This window comes from Semicossyphus pulcher, unplaced genomic scaffold (assembly GCF_022749685.1).
Source record: "Semicossyphus pulcher isolate SPU_LCO1_2020_fin unplaced genomic scaffold, fSemPul1.0.p SCAF_6, whole genome shotgun sequence".
In the NCBI taxonomy this organism is placed as follows: Eukaryota; Metazoa; Chordata; class Actinopteri; order Labriformes; family Labridae; genus Semicossyphus; species Semicossyphus pulcher.
The window spans coordinates 15,872,164-15,895,523 of NW_027211737.1; the positions used below are offsets into that span (position 1 = coordinate 15,872,164).

The 23,360-nt window shown below is 40.9% G+C and overlaps 1 protein-coding gene across 1 annotated transcript; it reads right to left on the bottom strand.

Annotated features, from left to right (window-relative positions):
- Nucleotides 1-1,307: 1,307 nt before the first annotated feature.
- On the bottom strand, nt 1,308-10,584 carry LOC138609883 (mothers against decapentaplegic homolog 4-like). Its single transcript, XM_069682557.1, has 10 exons — nt 10,335-10,584; nt 8,635-8,987; nt 8,116-8,290; nt 7,675-7,929; nt 7,376-7,483; nt 7,218-7,268; nt 6,652-6,835; nt 5,932-6,100; nt 5,414-5,552; nt 1,308-4,887 (listed from the first exon to the last, which is right to left on the bottom strand). Exons 2-10 carry the CDS (start codon nt 8,872-8,874, stop codon nt 4,676-4,678), a joined length of 1,533 nt encoding a protein of 510 aa, XP_069538658.1. The 5' UTR covers nt 8,875-8,987; nt 10,335-10,584; the 3' UTR covers nt 1,308-4,675.
- Nucleotides 10,585-23,360: the final 12,776 nt, after the last annotated feature.

Genomic DNA, 23,360 nt, shown 5'->3' on the forward strand with positions numbered 1-23,360 from the left:
AGCTCCACAATACAAGGCCACTGTTACTGAAGCAGCTAAATGCACATCAGATATCTTAAATATGACTTATACCTATAGTCTTCCTACCATGAAGGAAGGCATCTAATAAAGGTGTAAAGTTTCCCATCTTAAAAGGGGCAACAAAGCTAACAGTCTATAGACCCAATACACATACACAAGCATAATAAGTCACGTTTGGTTTTAGCATTAGCTGTACGGCCCCTTTAAATGTCAGCTTTTCACAGTTAAATAATCCCTGTGTTTGTGGTTTAACGGGAGTGAAATGTCACGGAAATGCCCTTAAAATGTTGCCTATAAATAATGCGCTTAACATATTTTAATTAAATGAACTAACAAGCTCGAAGATTACAGTTTAGTTCTCTTGGGTGCCCCCTAGTGGCATTATATAATAATTGCGCCAAGACAATTCCCAATTTAACCAGACGTTGTTGATTTCCCTCACTGTTTGCCTTCATCTGAGCATTTCTTTTTTTTCACTTATTTTTGAAGTTGTATCTGTAGTCATCCATATTTTCTTTGTTTTTTTAGCCATAGTAGATTAGATTGCTGTTTACTTGTAACATTTGCAGAAACCGGAAATGCAGCCACTTAGCCCTCTCTGGCAGACCAACCACTGCTGGCCGATGGAAAACGCGTCACTAACTGGGCACCGCTTGTGATTTATTTCTGCAAATGTCGCCAGAGACACCAGCCTGTAATAACACTATATACTGCAAATGCCAAGGCTTTCATCTGTGGGCCATAGGCTCAATCACCATCTCATTCTGCTATCGATTGTGACTTAACAGACATTTATTTAAATGAAAATCTTCGAGATTATTACTTTAATACAAATAGGAGGATCTTTGTACCTGATTGTACAGTTACCTTTTTGTAAATGGCAACTCCTTTTGACTTAAACACACACACACACGGACACAGACACACCCACACTGATTTCAATTAAGTGCCCGATTAGAGCTCTTCTCAGGCATGAGGTTAACTATAAATGGACTACAAAACACTGCTTTTTCAGTAAATATATCATAGATAAAAAGAGATAGATATTAAAGCAGGCTTTAAGAAGGCTTTTTAGACATGCCATAGCAGGAAAAGCACATGTGGAATATGAACAAAATATTTTGGATGTACATAACGTCAGGGCGTCCCCTAAGCTGAATGCATCCATCATTAATGTTTTTTCATGCCTCTCCTGCTGTGACATCTCTATATGGCTGCTGTGATGAGATCTACAGGCTTAATTGGTTCCATAGGTTACTTTGTTGACAAAATAAACAGGTCATCACTTAGAGAATACCACTCCATGTTTAATTACAGACTTTCACATAAGAAATACAGGTAAAATTTATATCTGCAATCTGTCATAGTAGTCAACATCAACTCATCTGAGCTGTGTCTTTAGGCTCCTATTATAACTGCAAGTTATATAAAAACATCTGTCCACTTTCAAGCACAAAAGAATATAACCGATCATTTCTGCAGACTGAGTTCAGCATCAGTTCTTTCAGTAACATATAATAGTAAAATATCCTGTTTCCTGCCATTTGATCATCAGATGCATAATTTCTGTAAATAAATCCCAAAGCTGGACTCTCTTAATCCCTGAAGGACAAACTTTGTTAAACAATGCTATTCAAATTATAGTGAAATAATCAAAGATGGGACAGGAGGGGGTGGGGTTGGGGGATGGGGCAAAGCAATAGGATAGAGAAGTGGATAATTAGAGATGGCCAAAAATGTAAACCTTGAACAACTCTAACAAAAAAGGACAGTTCAAAAAATACATTGTTAGGGGACATAGACAGAAACTATGATTTAGCAATGTTAACAGATGAGCAGAAGGAATACACTGTGTGGCAGTTTGATGTGAAAAAATAAGACGCATGAACAGATGTTTAAATCCTAATCATTGTGGGTTATCTATGACAAATAACTTTAAAAACAGAGATGTGTCGCATGCAGCGCGGGTTAGAGGAGAAGAGGGAGGGGGGCTTGTGCTGTGATCAAACTGTTTCTGTGCCTCAAACATGCTTCATGTACTCGTATGACTTTAAAAAGGAGGCTGCACACTAATAACTGATGTTTTTTTAATACATTTAGGATTCGTAAAGAGCTTGGCTGCTAAGTTGTTTATATAATCTAATTTAATCTTTTACATCAGTTATGACAATGTAGCCTCCCTCTGTACGCCTTTAATGTTGCTCTGATATACCAGCAACGCACAACACACCAGCACACAGCCGGCACTGTCGTTTCTACTCTACTCACATAGTCCGGTTTACCTGTGTGTTACGCAGGGAGAGTGAATTTGAAAGAAAGGCGTAGGGATAAAGGGCCATTAAAATTCATGCAAACATTGACATGCATTTCTAAAACAAAGTTATTTACATGGATTAAAAAGGAAAAAAAAAAACAATCAACAAGAAAGACTTTAAAGAAACCCTACAGATGTGTGTAAATGCCTATAGAGTGAGAGGGAAAACCGATTTCAAAAAGGTGTTTAGTGTTACAAATGTGTTCAATACAAATGCATCACAATCCTACATCAAATATAAACCAACCTTTTCAATCCCTTATTCGTATCGCAGGACAACCACCTCAAAATAAGAGTTACTGAATTAAAAACAAGAACAAAAGTAAAGTGCTACAATATAATACAACTCAATTAATAGAAGTAACAAAATAAAACCATGAAAATATATCAATGCTGGGATACTGTCTCCAACTCTCTTCTCTCAGTCAGTAAACTATACACAAGAGACCTGGATCAAGTCGTATATATGTGGGCTGCAAGTCAGAAGATGTTTAAATACAGGGGTTAATGTTGGGTTTGCTGGGTGATACAAATCTATAAAATTGAAAAGAATAAAAATAATTACCTTTAAAAATTAAGATCTTGGGGCAAAGTCCAGCAGCTGAGCAGCTCTTGTGGTCACACTACACTTAAAGTATGTTCGTGAGCACTTTGGTTTGCCGTTATGCTGATAAACCCTGTTGTACTTGTACTGTCATTACACTTCACACCTCACACCAACTGCCTGCTTCTTCGGTTTTCTCACTCAACCAGAAGACTGGTCTCTTTTATACTCTCAGTATGAAAGCAAGAAAAAAAGGCCGTTCAGAGGGCTTCATGAGAGTCATCTTTTGTGGCAGCTTTAAAAGAGGGCTTTCTCCAAAACAGTAACCACATCTGAAACGGACCACAGTGGAAAGTGACCCATTATGATCACTTAAGAAAAGGCGAGACGTTCTGACTTTGACCCTGTTTATACTTGGATTTAAATAGTAACATCACTGTTCACACCCGATTCTTTGATGCATATCTAAGGAGTTCAGACAGCTGCTTGTGATCAGATGTTGTTACTTCCTTCTGCACAGTTACATCAGTCTGTTGCCAGTCAAGGGCTGCATTTGTTTCACACAACTAGCTTAGAAAACAAGATTGAAGAATTAACATAGATGTTAGGATACCAAGCCTATTGCTTTAGTTGTTTGTGACTTGCATAATACGCAAAAGACAGCGCACCATGTCCTGCTGTTACGTTCGTATCGGGGAGCGCACTAGCATCTACCCCAAATTGACATGTGGTCAAAAGCATCACAGACCACCTTGGCAAGTGGTTAGAGAGATCTAATCCCAATGCCTCTTAAAGGTCATTTACAGTTGTATTTAGCTAATACAAATCAGGCATAAACAGGGTCTCTAAATGAATAAAATTTACAGCTAATAAGTAAAAAAACAGATATTTTGTATTATCAATGGGTGATTTAACTTTGTCTGTCTCCATGTCATATTACCCCAATGAATGTAGCTGTGACGTGTAGAAGAGGACATTATCTTCTGGTTGAAAACCTCAACCGGGGGGCTTCACTTTGTGTCTTAATCTTGTTTATTAAGAAAGGAAGGACTTCATCAGCCACCCACCAGGCACACAGCCAGTTCCAAACCCTTAGTTTGACACCTGACCTGACCCATAGACTTGACCTTGTTTCAGTTCAGATGCCGACTTCAGGCATGGTGCATGTCAATTCATTCTGTGATATTCGAGCAGTGATCTTCACCGTTCAGAGCGCTGCTGCTTTAATATTCAGGCCTGACAGTTCATCCCGGGTGTAAAGCAGCTTGAAAAAAAAAAGTTGACACAATTGAAACCAGCAGCACTCTGGTGCCTGGTTGTAAGAGCCTCTGTGAACAGCACTCAGATGTTTTGTACTGTTCAGTAGATCTAACGTCCATCAGTAGTTGGTGGTTGTGGACTTCAGGGACGCCGAGTTCTTCTTGTACAATCCATTTTCATAGCTCTGCAGGTCATCTGTGTGCATGTTGTGGTGCTTTATGACTGTAGTTCTCTATGACGTCCTTTTCTAGTACTATTGTTCATCATTCCAGTCATCACTTATCAAAGCCATCTATCAAAAATACACGTACATATATCTTTAATACATGGCTTTGGTTCATTTCAGAGTCACTCCTGCTTAAGCAGCAAAAGTCAGGGCCACAGTGCACAAAGATGCAAACACACCTCAAAGTTATTTTCTGTTTGTGCCACAGCTTCAAAGCTGTTTCACTGGATTCTCCGCGCTAAACAGTTCACTGAGGAAGACTTTCCATTGCCACTTTGAGTTGCAGAGTGGTGCTGCAGGTATATAGAGCTCAGTCCAGAGGTTGAGGGTCTGCTATAGGCATCGTGTGCAGAACCTCGTCCAGTAACTGTAGAGCTCTGTGCAGGTGGATCTCGATCCAGCAGGGGGTCTCCTTGATGCTCTGGCGAGGGTAGTCGGGCCCCCAGCCCTTAACAAAGCTCATCCTGAGAATACACAGCCTCCGCAGGTCGTCCACCCCGATACCTGCCGCTGCTGACAGACCTGAGAGGACAGGCAATGAGGGAGACGCAATCAGCTCGTTGTTTAACTGTGACTTTGATCATTTAGGTCAGCTCTATAAAAAACATTGTTTGCAGCTTCTCAAATGTAAATGTATTTGCTTGTTATGTTAGACTTTGATAGCAGTAAACTGAATAGACATTTATTGTCAGACATAACCAGGAATATGTCAGATTGGCTAGCTAATTGTGATGACCTGACAACTTTCTAACATCAGATGTAAAAGCAACAACTTTCAGGAAAATAATTCATGCAAAATTGTTCGATTATTTTCTGAAGCATTCAAGCCAGCAAAAATGTATCTTTAGTACTGAACACAGAATATTAAAACATTTTTAAAATGACATTTAAATTAGGTTGAACATCAGTGTAAGTGTTTGTTTTATTTGGAAGTACACAGACATCATAAACTGTTTTACTAGCAGTAAAATTTACACCACACTGAAGGCTGACCCACACTGCATTCATTTGTGAATGTGTATCTATATATGCAGAAACAGCATCTTACTTATAGCTGGAGCTATCCCTCCAACTGATCCGGGTCCAGGTATATTTCCAGCCACAGCAGCTGCTTGGGCTGCAGCTGCTGCTTGAGCTGTGGCAGCCTGCTGCTGCATCTGTCTGTGACACTGACGAAGGTCAAACACCTGGTGGGAGAGAGGAGAGTCTAAACACTGAACACTCGGCAGCAATTAGCCCCCTGCACAGGGGGGGAAATGTAACCGCCATGGGCTGCCAATCAGGGAGAACCCCAGCTCGAGTGTGGCTGTGTGAGGATTAATTACCACTAATGAGAGACATTAAAGGAAAAGATGGAAAACTGGTGCGACATGGGAAACATTCTTTTTCAAAATACACACAACTCTTGTATAAAACATAATGTCAACAAGGGCAGAAAGCCCTAAAAAAAAAAGGTTGTTTGTAGCTTTCACTCAGCAATTTCCCCAAGAGAGAAAATAACACTTTATGAAATGTCAACCTTGAGTGATTTCCTCGTTTTCACAGTGCAAAGACCCGTGTCCCTACCTTGATGTAAGCGCTGGGGTAGATTTTGTGGACAGCGTCTCCCGGGGCTCGGCCCGCCTCTCTGTCCAGGTAGTAACTCTGAACAAACACTGCGTGGTCACTGAGGCAACGCACCCACACATCTCCCTCCCCTTTACACTCCAGCTGAACCCCTTTGCCAATGTGAAGCCTGGGGGAGAGGACAGCAGGGAATAAAGGAAACAATGTGAGTGATGATAGTGTCATGTGGAGTTTTTATTGTAAACAAACCCAATTTTGCTGAATCTCATGAGTGTTTACCTTCACAGTTGCTCTAAATATATTAAAGATCCTCTCTGTATTTATTACATCCACCAGCAGGGTGTCTTTAAATAAACAGGAAGGTATAAATGGAAGCAAGTGTAAAGAAGGTGTGGCCGTGTGATCCTTTCAGCTGCTCTCTTGGATCAACACACATCTCTGAACTTTGAACTAGTGTGTTCAAAGACAGGCAGATATGGAAATGCTTTTTTAACGTCATATTTGGGGAAATTTCTATCTGCATCAATCCAGATCAAAAGGTACCACAAATAGCAAATATGTGTGTGTTATTTGTTGTTACTATAGAAGCTTGTTACAGGTTCAAATGTAAAGTAACAGCGAAATGATTTTATTATTACAGTAAAATTCTGTGTTATCAAAGGAGGTACATAAGCAGTAAGGTAAAACAGTCTAAATACTGAGGGTTAATGAGTCCCATACCTTGCTCTCTCAATAGCCTCAGTGCGATGGACATTGCTGAGCTGGCCCAAACAGAACCGGTCTCCTCCTGAGGGGTCGACGTAGCCGTCCACTGTCACGATGGGGCAAGAAGAGGGCACCTTGAACGTCTCCCCGACTTGAACGTCCATTTCAAAATAGGCAATGGAGCACCAGTAGTCAGGAGCTGCAACAGAGGAGAATCAAAATCTAACTTTTGTTTTTCACTAATGGTTAGCGTTATATAGAACCATCAGTTTCAACACTAAATAACGTAACATTAAAGTAACTTATATATGTCCCATTATGCCAATGAAAAGTTGACAGCAATCTTACTCAATGTCCAATCTAGTATTAAACTTTTAGAGGCAATTAAAAGGCGCAGCACCGGCTTTTGCAAGCATGGATGATAGCAAACATGCGTAGTACTCTGGGAATAATCAGGAAGTGCGGATAAAATAACTACAAAGAAACATTTATTATTAATCAAATCTATTCACATTTTCTAAAACAGGATCCTAAAATTCTGTCCAGGGTTTATGAACTTGTACTTATGTGTGTGTTCTCACCTGGATGATTAGATATCGGAGGCTGAAAAGCAAGCTCATTAGGCACCGGCCCTGAGAGAAAGAGAGAGAGCAATGATGGTCATCACCCAATTTGCAAAACATTTTATTTGATATTGTTGGCTTATTGACCCACAGCTGTGGTATTATTGTGTACTTACAGTAGTGTGTCGGATGTGGCATAGGAGGGTGGTGTTGTAGATGACCGTTGGTGTGGTGGGGTATGTTGGGGGTGAAGCTGCTGTTCCTGGACCAGGCTGAGCCTGCACCTAGCGAGAACAGGGGAACAGAAGTCAGAGATCCACAGACAAATAAAGAGTACAAATAGATACAGCTTCATAAATATTCACAGAGTTAGTTAAAACTAATCTAACTAAACAGAAGCAAACATATTGTACATACAAACATAGTCACACATTGAACCAAGCACACAGAGTATTATTCTAAAACTGTATCTTACTGCCTGATCCAGCAGTGATGGCAGGGAAGGCCGACGAGGAAGCGGAGGTGGAGGCCTCAGCAGGTGGAAGCAGGTTCGGGGTTGCAAATGATTCAGAGGGGGCCGGGCGGCTGCCTGATGGGGGGTGCTGGATGGTCTGGATGGAGTGCCCTCCCTCGATGGACGGTAGACTTTGAGGTCCGTCAAAATCATACTCATCCTTTACCATCAGTGCTGAGCTGGGTCCAGAGGGGGTCAGTGTCAGTCCTGATAAGTCTGCGGGACATGACAAAGAATTACAAGGTGGAAATGCCTACTGACAAAGCCTGCTTCTTATCTGCATTGCTAATAAATATCCCTTCAGGTGCAGACTGAGGGTTGGATAAGCCTAACAACTGCTTAAAGTTTCAATTAGTTCCTCTAATGCAGATATTAACACTAACTGAAAACCTCCCGACTCACCTATGCCAGGAGACACCACTCTCTCATAGTGATAGGGGTTGACACAGACATTGTCACACTTGAGGTCGAAGGCAAACTGGCAGTATTTGACGTGCTTCAGTTCATTCTTATGCAGGTCGGGCCACCGCCACAGCCGGGCATAGATTACATGAGGGAACCCTTTACGGCCAGCAACCTGGGAACAACAACAACAACAGAGAAATAATACATTAGTAAACAGGTTTCATTTAAGTGTAAACTACCTGTCCATGCAGCGGAGGTCAAACAAATGTTTTCCAAAAAAGCAATGTTCGGATTAATCTGTGCTGAAAATAGTGATTAGTTTCAGGCTTATTTGTTACGCAGATTGAATTTGATGCCTGGATACTTTCTTGAGGTGAAACAGCCAAAAACATTAAAATGTGTTATTAACCTGAACTTGTCAAATTGAATCAATGCATAACTGTACAGTTTAAACTGCCTATAAAGTTATGTAACTGTATGTATTTAAGTTATGATCCAATAACTGTATCATCCTACCTGCAGCCGTCCATCCAGTGTCCTCTGAATGGTCACACACTTGCTGGGATGTGCTCCATTGGTGGTGATGGCAGTGATGAGGGAGTCGAGCTCATCCTTCTTCTCCTTCAGCTTTTTCACCAGGCTCTCGATGGCCCGCTTTGCAAATGTCTCACTCTCACCCCCCTGTCTGTGACACATCAGGCTGTGCACGATGCTCAGGCAGGCATCGTTGCTGGTCGGTGTGTTGGTGATGGACATCTTGACTTCTGTCTCTGACTGAGCTTTCTGAGAATATGTATATTGTTCAGAAAGGTTCACATAATCAGGAGGCCGGAGCTGGGGCGATCTTCACAGGGCAAAGGTGACAAGATCTGAAAAGAGAGGATATCATGTCTTTTTTAATACGTTTTATGAGAGAGCTGTTAATTCAACTTAATGGTCACTGTGGAGGATGCAGTATGTGGTGCTGATGTCAAGTGATAAAATCAGAGGTTTCTCTAACACACTAAAGATATCTTTAATATTTATATATAAGTTCCATAATGACAAAAAGCTAAATGCACACCTCTCTGAAACTTTTTAAACCAAAGCCAAACACTGTAGTGTACTTCACAGACTGCAAGGATTCTGGTACTCATTGCAGGGGTTGTTGTATTAGAAGACATAACTTGCAGCTGAGTTAGAAAAGACCAAAAATTGCTTTACAAGCTGTATTTTCTTCATTCATCTTCTAGTAGTTGCCGTCAGTTGTCGTGACTGTTAATATTGTGCATTAGTATTAAGCAAATCCGAGTTACAGACTTGGTTTCGTGGGGTAACAGATAATCACACAATGTTTCTGTTTTGAGTTGTTAGCTGTTATAATGGAAACAATGGCTCACCGACCACTAAACTGCACGACGAAGCAGCCTCTGATCTATTCACAGTTTAGTTTAAAAGTACAGAAATCTGTTTAATGTTGGGTAAAAATAGAGTAATAGTTGTGGTCGCTTGCGTCTTCCCAGCTAGCCAGCTAGTTAGCGGCGCCACTCTGGCTGGTCTGGCAAACTGGATTAAGTTACTGCAAACGGACGAAACTAACCGGAAGTGAGAACTTATTGTCTTCAAAAAGGGTTAAGCTATTTAAACAAAAAGGGCAAACCTGTGCAAACGAATATTAAAATGTTAAGTTACATGGTGTGCTCTATTTATATACCGTAATTCTAAAACACCTAAGGCAACCAGTCATAAAAAAACGCATGTTTATGTTGACTACAATTAAAAGCCTTTTTTCACATGGCATAGCTATTGTGGTTCTTTTAAAGCACATCTACCTACTATGAAATTACTATATATAGCTTTATTTATTTACTCATAATTTAATCGGTTGTATGCTGCCATTGTGTGCATTACTGCGCAAGTGTAGTTTTATTTTGAAAGGCACAACCGGATATACTCGTTTTTACCAATGACGCCTGACATTGGATTTGCTAGCTATGGCTACCAGCTACATAACACATCAGCTAGTACTGAGGATTGTGGATAACAAAATAGCTAACAGTAGCATGCTACTATAAGGTTTATAATGGCCAGTGCCGCAGTTCAAGATTTGTTGACCACATTTATAGATAGCCAGCGTCAAAATAATACGACACAACCGTGAAAAACATCGGTTGGTAAGTGACTGCTTAGTAGTTAAAAACTGAAAACAAATTTGCTATTAGCTAGCAATATGCTACCTGGGGTTAGCTTCTGAGGCAGCTAGCAGGAGAGCCCTGCCTCTGAACCAAGTCACCGTGCCGATGGGGCCAGCCGTGGGGTTGTGCAGATCCTGTAAGCCTCTTGGATTATCCTCACCAATTTCGCCAGGTGCTTACAGTAACATGGTAGGGAAAGTCGCTGTCCAGTAACTGTAGCCTTACATCCTCAGAACCAGAGCGCGGCTAAAGTCAGAGTCAAATATCAGATTTCGTGTCAAGCCCCGTCCCACTTCACTCGCGACTCACACTTCCTCCAGAGGCGCGTTGCGCATGCGTAAAAAGAGACGAGTGTTCATACAGTTCATTATCAGAAACTTCGATATTACTGTTACAGATACTCACAGTCATATAACTTGTGTTTCTGCAGGTGCTTTTATTACTATTACCAATACCACTTCTTATCTGCATTTAACACAGTTGAAGTACAAATACTGTACTTGTGTAGCCTACACCCTGAAGCACTTGTTTTTCAGTTGATTAAAACAAAGGACTAGGCTTGTTTTTTTTAAATCATGCACACCTTTATCTTCTTTCCTTCTGTCTTTCTGACAGAAATGTTTTATATGAATCGATTCAAAGGCTAAGCAGCTGTATCTGTTTTTCTCTTTAAGAACGAAAGTCGTGCTGCCAGAACTCAAGTGATATCTACAGTTGACAAGATTGATAGATAGATAGATAGACAGACACCCACATCTTATGTATACATTCGATTTGATGTTTATTCTATGTGTATCCATTGAAAGACTCTAAACGTGTATTATGAGAATATAATACAAATATCATGTAGCTACTTGTAGGATAAAATTACATCTTCCTGGTTTTCATCTTCCTGTTTAATGTTTGCATAATTCGGGTACAAAAAGGACAAGACAGTTTTATTTGAGCTGCTTCACACACAGCTGCTCATTTCACACATTATTTCCTCTTCTGCAGTTAACGAGGTGCTAATTAGTTAAGTGAAATCAGCTGCTGTGATGTTTGGTAGACACAGTTTGTCCTTGATTTCCCACTTTCCCTTTACTCCGTCGACACTCTACATTAATGACAGTACAAACACACGCTCCCTCTCTTTCTTTCACACAAACTGAAGTTTAAACACCCCACTGGTTACCAATTTGTCCCAATTACAGATGTGAATAATTCCCGCTGACAAGCCGCACAATGATGATTAATTATCAGCTTTGGTAGCTAATGTATTTGGCGTGCTCCCATAATTTGACTTTAATTGTCTGTCGTCTCTGCTTCTCTTTGTTTCCCTGTCTTATCTCTCAGTTTTTAGCTCTCTTCTGATTCTGATTCTCTCTCTCAAATATATAAGTATATATTGTTGATGTATTTGAGAAGTCAGTAATTTGCACTTGTCTTCTTGTATTTCCATTTCTCCTGATTCTTTTAAGAATAGTTTCTTTTGTATTTTTATCCAGCATGTGACAGAGAGTACATCACTGAGCGGTAAACAAGGGCGTTGTGAGAAGAACAGGAAGATACATCTCTTGAGGTAAAGATACACACACAAAAACACTTACCCAGTCGACCAGCAGATGGCAGTAACCACCAGCCTATTCAAGCTGCCCTGCACTTGACTGCTCTGCAGGGCTTATTGAGGTCAAAAATCAGAAGGTGTTTTAATGTGATGAGTTTTATTTTAAAAAATATATTTTGTCTCCAATAATTTCAGGTCTCATGTTGTTTATGTCATGAAACTACAGGAATGAACGGAAACACAAGGTAAGGTGCTGTATCCATTCTGTTTGTGCTTTAGAACATAACAGATATGTTGACGATCTTTTATATAAAGATGTCCTGTAATCTGCATTAATTAGTCATATCAAATCAGACTGGGAAGATCATCAAAAATAGAATATGGAATGCCATTTAATAATAATAATAATAATAAATTTTATTTGAAGCTGCTTTCTCGGCACTAAAGGACACCGTACATAGATATATATATATATATATACACAAAATACACAATAAAAGAGAGAGAAAAAACTATAAAAGTGACAAAGCAATTGACGTCAATAGGCAGATTTAAACAATCTGAAACTAACCCAGATCTCATGTTCTTTCCTCCTCCGACATTGAATAAATCTGTCTGTAGGCCAATACCACCTAATTTAAATCTGAAACAGCTAGCTTTGCATCATACTGCTTATTTGTTAATGTTTGTATTATTAGTTTACTAATGTCAATCTCTAATATAAAATGTAAAAGCATTTGATTGTTCCAGCTTCTCCAGTGTGAAGAAAATCCACTTTTTCCCGTCTTACAATAATGAAAAACTTTAGATTTTTGGATTTATTTTGAGGAGACCATCTTTGTCCTTAGAAAATGACTATATTACCTCTTCAAAATTTATTGATGACTTAAAGATCATAAACTGGTTACTGCAGCCCTGATATGTTTATTACAATGCTTTAAACTCTTAAGTAAGCTCCTTGTCTCTAAAGCCAATCAGATCTAAACGAATCAACGTGGCATCAAAATGAATAAACATTATAAAGCCCGTCACATGACATTAATAGTGTGTTAAGATTCATTTATTTATTCGCTCAATCGTTGTTTTTGCAACTGCAGAGCTTGGTATCTGCCATCTTCTTCTCATATAATACTGAATTGTTTCACTTCCATATGATCCCCATTAAATGTTTAAGCCTTGAGGTGCTTTTTAATCCATTTTAAACTGGAATGAATGGCTTTACTTTCTTTTTTAACAGCCCTGCAAATCAAATTCAACTCATTTAAACTCCCAGCATGCTTAAAGAATGAGAGTCATTGGAGCAGCCGTCTCCAATTTTTGACTAAATCTAAACATCAAAGTTGCAGCAAAATTGCATCAAGTGTGAAATGATCTCAGAGTGAAATGCGTCTGTTTTCCTTGTGACTGTATTAGATGCAGAGGATGCTATTTGGCAGATGTTTGTGTGGCAGTAACATTGGCTTCCATCAGCACCCGGGCCATCTGAATATCACATAAAAACAAGGAATTACTCTTTTAATGTGGAGTTTGTCTCGTTTCTCACACGGCTGACAGATTTTAGAGTAAATATCAGCTGTTGGCAGGTGGTGCTGACACTTTCAAAGCAGTTTATGGTTGTAGAGCGGTTTAATGTTTGTGTAGCAGCTGGTGGTTAATTGATTAGCAGCATATATTAAGAAACACCCAGGACAAAGATCTCCACAGAAAAATAAGGGACGCTGTGATTGGTTAAAACTGATTTTCTGCAGGGGGTCCACAGTGATGATGCTGAGGTTGATCAGACGTTGGACATCACCATGTCAGCCATCCCTTACAGGCAAGACACGACTTCTCTATGTGTGTGTGTGTGTGTGTGCATTTTTACGTGTGTGGTCCGTACACTGTACATCCGTCAACAGAGTCACAAACGTATATACAATGAGACAAGCACGACAGGAGCGTAAGTGATGTGAGGTGACGATCTCCCCGTCAGACTCTGTAGAGAAAAAAAACCCCAGGATGAAGTGACAGCAGCTTTCAAACTAAACACACACACAGGTCACTCAATCTTCACTGCCCCTTCTCCTTTGTGCATTTCTATTCCCTCCTGATTATCAAGTCTTCTGACTCTTCCTTTCTATCCCTACCTGATACTTCCTTTCCACCTCGCTCTTCATCTCGTCCTCCCTTCTGCTGATAAAAGCTCTCATAGGTTAATTTATCAACAAACAGGAAAACTCAGTTAGGATCTTTGTCATAGTGGACACACAAATCCTTCAGAAAGTCAGATGATGTCGCGTGTCACATTTATAATCACATTACATTCCCCACCCTCTGCATGGTACAGTTACAGCACTGGGGAGCTCCTTCAGTGACAGGGTGCTTCACCTGCGCTGTGTGAAGGAGAGGTATACTGCAAATCCTTCCTTCCTGCTGCAGTCAGACTCAGTCAGATTTATATTCACTCAATTCTATGTGCAATACCATTTTTTTTTTTTCACTCGCATGTTCAGTTTCTGTGCACTGTGTGCACCATATTTTTCTACCTCTGTGCACTGTACTTTTTGCACTGTATTATTATTATTTTACTCTAGCTATTTGATTATATTGTGCACTTATCTCATAATGTAACTTTGCTCATGTCATATATGTAACTTACCTTCCATACATAACTTTACTGACATAAGTAACACACTTATATATACCCAAACCGCACTCTTTTCTTCTAAACTTAATCACATATTTTTAGTGCCTTTAGTTAACACCTGCATTAGACAGATTTCCGTCTTCTCCAACATGCACTTTACATCTTACATACATGACATGCCATCACCATGTTATGGCATGTCGAGTGGTTGTGGTAATGACTAATATTTAAAGAGGAACCTACGCCCTGCCAGCAGTTTCAGGCATTAAAAATAACCATAAAGAAATAATCAATCTTGTCGCTGATGGTCTGCTTTGCTTCTGTAGCTCATATAGAGTCATCAGAATGAATTTCAGTCTGTTTCATAACCAGCAAAAAACTCCTCACAGGAGCTTTAACTGAGACCTGGTTGGTAAATACTGAGATTTGATGTATTTATAGATTGTTTTCCCTTAGACGCTGTTGCAAGGGATGGCAAGCCTTCTGTTCTCACACAGCACATATGCGGTTTACACTGAGAACTAGTGGTCGACCAATATGTGTTTTTCAATGGCCAATGCTGATATTTAGAGGGCAGGGCGGCAGATGGCCGATATATGACGCCGATATGTTGTTGCTTTTTTGCATTTGATAAAAACAACAATTTAATAATAATAACAAATTAAACACAAAGTTGATGAACTTGAATGAACATTTATTTAACACCTACCAGACACATTATCTGCCTGCAGTACACTTATTTTAAACTTAAAAAATTGGATTGCCTTATAGGTGACCTATGCGTGTGGCGTTGTCTGGCAGGTTTATTATGGGTAGTGAGTGTAGACTGTAGAAAAAGTACCCGCAGCAGACTCTCTGAAGCGCATGCTTCACGGGTTGTTAAGTTACAGTAGTCAGCAGAAAGTGTCCAGATACTGGACGGATTATTCGGTTGATCCCCACTGAGAGCAGCTGGAGATTATATCACTTAAAATTCTTCAACATTTAAAACAAAGGGTGCTTAAATTCAGACGGGGAGGACAAAAGCAGACGTCTCATTTTTAGTTGGTGACTATCGAATTTGCAGGCCAAACTGAAACCTTGGCAGCTGACTTGTTTTTTCATAAAAACTGTGTTGAAGGCATCTTTCATATTTTTAATAGAAGATAGATTACAAGATATTGCCCCAAGATATTAGAGACATTCTTGGTCTCCAGTGAACGAATCTAGCAGCACTTAGAGGTTTATGAATACTTTGGTTTATAACAGAATACCTGCAAAATGAATGATGCTCAAGTCATCCTCAGCTGTAATTTGAATTAAGTGCTAATGGGAATGTGTTAATGCTTACACAGTGCTCTAAAATATGTAACATTTAGCCTAAAGCACTGTTGTGTCTGAAGGTGCAGCCTCACAGAGCTGCAGGCACGGCTGTAGACTCAAAAGTCTTGTTAAACTGTGTGTTAAAGTTTTTACAAAACAAGAGAAAAGGCTTTTAGGTAAAAGCTAACCAACATGTTTGGTAACCCCAGGTGATGTTTCCATCCTTTAATTTATCCCCAAACTTTCCCCCACACCTCCTTTCCTCTCCTCCTTTGAACCCCTCACCCCTTCTTCTGAAGCCTGAGCACATCACATGAGTGGGGGATGTATTAAATCTGAAATCTTTCCACTTCAGTGGGATTCAGGAAATTGTCTACCCCGCGGGAAGTAAATGCAGATGGAGGGACGGATGGATGGAAACGGGGAGCGATGGATGTGGGGAGTAACATGGGTGGAGGGAGAGATGGATTTAGGGAAGGGAGGGTTAGACGGAGAGAGGGGAAGGTATTTGGAAGACGGATGGATCGGCGGTGAGCAGGAGAGAGACAGGGAGGGAGGGGAAAAGGAGGAGAGAGACGGAGGTGTGGGAGAGGAGATGGCTGAGCTGTCTGTTTGAAGATAAATCAGAGAGGCAGTGTACTGAGGAGGTCTATATCCATAAACACACACACACACGCACAAACAGATGTGTGTGTGCCCTCACACTTGAACTCACACAAACACAAATACACTCACTTACTAGGCTTGTGCACACTCTGCCCCTCGGCGAGGTGGTAAAAGGCCACGGCTGATTGGGTGCTGCAGGCTGATTTGGCCCCGAGTGGCAGAGCAGTGCATGTTGGGATGTTTGGATACAAACGCAGTCATCCATGAAGGCATGAGGTAGGTCACCCCTCATCTCTCTGCCTCTCTCATCCCTCCTTTTTTAACATCTTCTTACCCTTCCATACATCATCATCTTCTTTGTTGTCTTACTTTTTTCAATCCTTGCTCTATACCTTCATCATATTTCCCCACAGGGCTTTTAACTAATAACCCCCGAAATCGGCTCTTCCCTTTGTCTCTATCAATCCATCTTTCATACAGAAAGTGTATCCTCTACGGGCATTAACAGTAGCTCTTAGCCCTCCTCTTTGCTTCTGTCTGGCTCCATTCATTTCCATCTGTCTCCCATCTCTCTCTTTATCTTTTTCTGGCTTTACTCTCCCTCCATCTTTCCCCGCCTGCAGCCCTCTTTGCTAACACACGCACGCACACACTCCGTATCCCTCCATCCCTGCAGTGTAGTGTGCTAACAGAATAATTAGTCGTGCTTGATGTCTCTGACAGTTCTAATCCTTCTAAATGGCCACCACATGCCTCCCCTCATCAGCCCCGAGCTAGGCACACACACACACACGCACATAAAATCACACACACTCATGCTCGTCCATGCACACATGCACTTGCAAATAGGCATATATACAAATGAGATGCTTCCATCTGTGTTCAGAGTAGTGTTGAGATACGTATGTGTTGAAGACTTTATGCCACAAACATTGAAAACATGACACAAGATAACTGTCCGTTACGTTAAGTGTAGGTTTTATATCTAGAATAATAAAAAAGAGAGTTGGAAAGTTGGCTTAACTGCAGGTGAACCCCTTACACTGATGCCACCCTTGAGTCATGCAGTGTTGCAGATAATTGTTCAATGCTGGAATAAAATCACAAGTTTGGGTAGAACTGTTTCGGCCTCCCCTCATCCCCATCAACGGTTAAATGTTAGGTGGTCATCTTTTCTCGTCTTGATGTTATAATAATACCAACATGTTTAAAAGCACTGGAAGTTTTCAGTCTTGGCTCAAGTTTAAGTTTGATGACAAGACTCTGTATCCAGAACCAAACAGGGAGCCGCAAACCAGGAGGATTGTGGACATGGAGGGGAATCAGGGACTTCTTACACCTTGGTCTATCTGGCTAGTTGGACAACCTCTTGCTGTTTGGACACAGTGTTAGTGTGGAGGAGGTAAGTAGGGTCAACAATAACAAAGTAATCTCTTCGATTGTTCTTTTTTGGCTTTTTGCCTTTAACCATAGGACAGCTGAAGATAGACAGGAAATGCAGGGAGCAAAGAGTGGGGGACGACATGCACCAAATGATCGGCAGACCAGGAGTCGAACCTGCGATCAGTGCGATGAGGACTACAGCCTCTGTACACGGGGCGCCCGCTCCACCAACTGAGCTAAACCAGCACCCCCTCTTTGATTGTTCTTTAGGACGGGCTGCACGATGGTGCTGTGGTTAGCGCTGTCGCCTCACAGCTAGAAGGCTCATAATTCGAACCCCTGTTCGGACGAAGTGGGCCTATTTGTGTGGAGTACACATGTTCTCCCTGTGCAAGCGTGGGTTTCCTCTGGGTACTCTGGCTTCCTCCCACAATCCAAAGACATGCTCGTCAGCTTCATTGGTGTGAGCGTGAAAGGTTGTCTCTGTGTCAGCCCTGTGGTTGACTGACGATCAGTCCAGGGTGTACCCCGCCTCTTGCCCAATAACAGCTGGGATAGGCTCCAGCCCCCCCTGTGACCCTAAACATGATAAGCGGTATAGATAATGAATGAATGATTGAATCAATGTTCATAAGGAAGCCATTTCTTATACTTTCTTATCTTACAGGTGCCTACAAAGTACACAAAGGTTTTTGAAAAGTGCTGATTGTGGGGCGCTGGTTTAGGTCGGTTAGGTAGAGCAGGCGCCCCATGTACAGAGGCAAAGTCCTCGACTCATCGGCCGCGGGTTCGACTCCTACTCGTGGCCCTTTGAAGCATCTCTCTCCTCCCCACAATTCCTATCCATCTTCACTGTCCTATCTAATAAAGGCAAAAGGCCAAAATAATAATCTTGTTGCAACTGCTTGTCTATGCATCTGTAAAAATCCATATACCCACCTTTCTTTAATGGTCTCATTGCTCTAAAAACAAAAGTGTCAGACTAATTTGAAAGATGACATAATTACCCCAAATATTCTAAACAAAGTGGCTCAAGAGATATACCTCATACTTTCCCAAAGAGCATCATTGCTCAGAGTAAAAAAAACACTCCGAAAGAGGCGATGAATCTCACCTTATCTGCTCAAGGAGGGTTTCCTGCATGTGGTCTGAAGCCCACTGGATATAACTCGGGACAGGAACAGTATGAAAGAGATGTTTGTGTTTGTTTGTTGGCTTTAAAATTCTGTTGGTCTGGATTCCCGATATCCAGTATCTATTTTTCTGTCTGTGGGTATATGTTTCGATATCTCTACGTGTGGTTTTCACTGTGTGTAAGCTCTAATGTGTGTGTGTGTGTGTGTGTTTGTGTGTGTGTGTGTGAGTAAGCTCATTTTTCCCACTGGAACATGACAAGCATCATTACAGTGTTGCTCAGAGTCAACATGGAATAAATACAAACAGATAAATGTGTTCTCTCTGTTTCGCTCTATTACACACACACAAACACGCTGCCGTGATGTAAGCCCTTGATACAATGAGTGTGTGTGTCTGGATGTTTGCGTGACTGTGTATGTGTGAGAGTGTGTGTGTGCTCTCTGTTTGGTGAATCCTGTAAGGACGTGATAGGAAACAGAGACAGAGTCATGAGGGGTTTGCAGCTTTGTACTGCTCTCCTGTGAGATTTCCCCGGTGAAAAGACTATCAGCACAGGAGAAGCAGCGGCGAGAAGCAGAGAGAAAACATGAGAAGGAGAAGAGAGGGAAGGAGAGTGGGAGATATCTCTGGAGGAAAAGAGAGAGAAACAGGGAAAGACGAGCTGCAGGACGGGGCTCGCCAGGTACATTGTAAAGGAGAGGAAAGGGAGAGAGGAGGAAGGTCGAATGAGGCTGATTTATTCTAGAATAGATGAAAGTAAATGGGAGAGGGCTAAAGAAAGTGCTAAATATGGAAAGGTTTAGCGGTGGAAAGAGAAAAGGAATAGTTTTTAGAGTGACATCCGGTGATTGAAACCACTCTCAAGTCTTTGTGTTAGTGTAATTAACAGCACAGTTAGCTTAGCTTAGCATAAAGCCGTGGGGCAAGGGGGAAATTGAAGACTAGTGACTAGCAACTCTAACCACATATTTCCACTGGATAATAGTGTGTCATGTTCAAGTTGCACACTGTTTCTAAATCTATACTGTTATTTATTTGTGCTCACCAACATCTTGCATCTTCCTGCACGTACTGAACAGCTCTTTCATTCACTTAATGAACATATACCCCTTTCCCACCAAAATTAGCGTGTTGACGCAGGTTATTCAGACCCGGGAAGACCCACGTATAGATGCCGATTGTCTCTTTCCCAATTGCCAGTGAAGTATACTCCTGACAGTCTCTTTTCTGCTGCGTCACCGTCTGACGTCACAAACACTCTCGAAACAGGGTTAGTAAACTGTGAAGATGTTACAGTGGTTAGGTCTTTATTGTATCTCTTACTCATTCAGTCTGTTTATCAAACTCGGCGCAGACAAATTTGGGACAATGTTCGAGCGCTGATCAGATGGAGATGTGCGAAATTTGAGCGCTACTTGGACGGGGACAGGGGGAATTTGTAGCTGAGATGACAAGGACTCGCAGAAGTTACCGACGGAGCATAGCATCGCTCCAGAAAGGGGACGGAGGTTAGCGTGTCAACCCGGGTTTGTGTTCCCAACAATGCCGATCGGAGCCGAGGCGATAATTACCCGATCTACTGCAGAGTCATTGGAGACTGTAACCTTTCCCACTCAGCAAAAAAGCTGGGTGTTAGCTGGTGTTAGAGGGGTTTTTTGACCAGTGGGGAAAGGGCTATAGTTTCTATTATATTGTTTTTTTATGTACTCTTTTTATTCGTTATTTTTATCCTATTCTATTGAAGTTCCTTTTTATTCGTTATTTTTATCCTATTCTATTGAAGTTCCTTCACAGTGGGGATACTGCTGTTTCCTAGCTACCTACTTTTTTATTCTACCTCTGTGTTTATTGTTTTTGCAGCGAGACACCAAGACAAATTCCTGTGTATGTCTGTAAACCAACTTGGCCTCAACTTCCACTGTAAGTGTTGAGGAAGTGAGTGTGCTCAAGGAGTCAGCGACCACATTTCAGTGTCACCAAGAGCTCATTCAAATGAATTTCTTTGTTTCTTTGCTTGATTTAGTTATTTTGTCTTTATTCAGTATTTATTTTTCTTTATTATTCTTTATCATAGACGGAAAACAGCAGACAAGTAATGAGTAGTTTAGCTGTATTTACCATTTCATTTGAAGTCAAAGTAAATATTTAATTCATGTCAATTGCCTGTTAGATATTTGCTGCTGCCTCAATTAACATCTACAAACCCGGAAACCTTACTGTGCTCAAAACTTCAGGTTGCAGTGACTAGTCAGCAATGTTGTGACCAAGTCATTTTTCCTCAAGTCTCAAGCAAGTCTTGACTCATTTTTTCTTGGGCAAGTCAAGTCAGGTCAAGTCACAGGTTATGTCAAGTCAAGTCCCAAGTCAAGTCACTTTTTTCCCATCTAAGATACAGCACTCTTACCTGTAGTGTCGTATAGTATATAACCTGTTCAAAAAGTATGACGATGAATTGTATCTGTGTTATCTTGGCACAGACGCAGCCATGATGATGGTCTGGTCTGAGACAGTATTGAGTAGTAACGAGTACGACTGATGAGGTTTCTCTTTGGGGAAAAACATCAGGTAGCCGGGGTCTTTGTTGTTGCGTGTCGCCATAGCGAGGAGTTTGACTGACAGCCAGTCATCCAATCATGACAATCACATATGGGGAGCTTTTTGAGTCGTCCAATCATGATTCCCAGTTTGTGCTGCATACATACTTGATAGTTAGACAGAAACTTGACAACATGACAACTTGACAACACAGAGTCAAGTCAAGTCGCAGTCATTAACTTGCAAGTCCAAGTCGAGTCTCAAGTCATCAAAACTGACTCGAGTGGACTCGAGCCTAAGTCACCATGACTGGAGTCCACATCTCTGCTAGTCAGTGCACCCAGCTGTTTTTCACCAAGACATAATGACAGCATGCAACTCCTCCTCAAATACCAAGCTGATGACTTTACATGTACAAAATATGTATGTACAATCATAACAAATGTAATATACTGTACATATTTGCAGGTGCTTTATGCACAAAATCAGGCTGGATTTTTCCCACTGCTTCCCAGTCTTCATGCTAACTGAGCCTAACATGTCCGATTCCAGCCCCATCAATGACTGTGTTATGTATTTTCTCATCTCACTCTAAGAGACAGATACATTTAGGGTATGTCCCTAAGTTGATCTATCTATTAAAGTGTTGCGCTAGTTGTGTGTTAAAGTATAACAAGAATACAGACTTGTTTAACAGTGTTGGAGAGTCAAAAGTAATTTCCGTGGCGTGGGGTCAAAACTCTGCTCCACTGGTGTCACGTGCATCATCGCAAACCACTCAACCATCCATCCTGGATCATCGTGAGGACACGTCAGTATTATCAGTAAGTGTGTTTGTTTTCCCTAAATTTCAGAACAAACATAGGAGAGAAAAGGTTTCACACATATGCAAAGTAGGCTCAAGAGTTTACAAGACAAACATTCTCACGGCTGAGCTGTGTACACAAACAGCCATCTTCAAATACATGAGATCATATTGGACACATAACCACAGTCACATGTCTGAAGTCTGTTTATGTTGTCTGCTGCAACATCATCCTGATTATCTGCACGTTTCACTACTTCGTAACATGTACCACTATTACGTAGAAAACTACTTCAGACTTGCCAGTATATTATAAAAAGCACATGTGGTGAAATGAACATACGTACACACGAGGCTTTGAGGGGTTACTGTCCAACATGATAGAAAGCAAATTCTTTGTTGACATTTGATTTCTTGTGAGAACTATTAAGACTTAAAACAGATTACATGATCAACTTTTTCAAACCTTTCTTTTAGGAGGAAAGGTCATGCACCTTTTACCATTTCGCTCAACTGTCCTCCTCTCAGTGTTGATGTAGCTAAAGCTTGTATTGTAAGTCTTGCACAGTTTGATAGATCACACGGGTGTTTCCTTGCCAGTTACCAATATCTTCTATGCAGAGTATATGATGTGTTTTGTCTGGATGTAAAAACCTTGTTTACATGTAAAAAGTGTTAACAAATTATAATTCAATTTTACAAAAAAAAATCCATGTTTTATTGTTGTTATTGTTTGTCGTCTTTATTTTTGCAACGTCAGTATGGATTGAAATAAAGGTCAAAAAGATTTTGAGCTCGCAACATAATGCTCACAAAAAATTTCACAGCCCGCAGTTGTATTTCACATTTTGTCTGCATCTAAGTATCTAAATGTGTTAATGCGGAAAAAAAATAATTTGTCCTCACACATTCTAGTTTGTAAATTTGTAAATAAGTTTTGCACGTGTAGAAATATTTTGTGCACACAGATAAGATTTGAAAATAGCACAGTTTAGCTTCCTCTGATTGGATGGTCAGTGGACAAGGTGGAGGCGAGCTGATTATGCCTGGCCCACACTAAAAGATTTCTCACATCTTAAAAGATGTTGAAAATGTGAGAGACCCCACCTATAGTGTGTGGAAAGCAAC

Coding starts and splice junctions, on each gene's coding strand:
- LOC138609883 (XM_069682557.1), bottom strand. CDS start 8,874: ATGTCCATCACCAACACACCGACCAGCAACGATGCCTGCCTGAGCATC. Junction 8,291..8,634: donor CACTGGATGGACGGCTGCAG/GTAGGATGATAC, acceptor TGTTGTTCCCAG/GTTGCTGGCCGTAAAGGGTT. Junction 7,269..7,375: donor GCCACATCCGACACACTACT/GTAAGTACACAA, acceptor TCTTTCTCTCAG/GGCCGGTGCCTAATGAGCTT.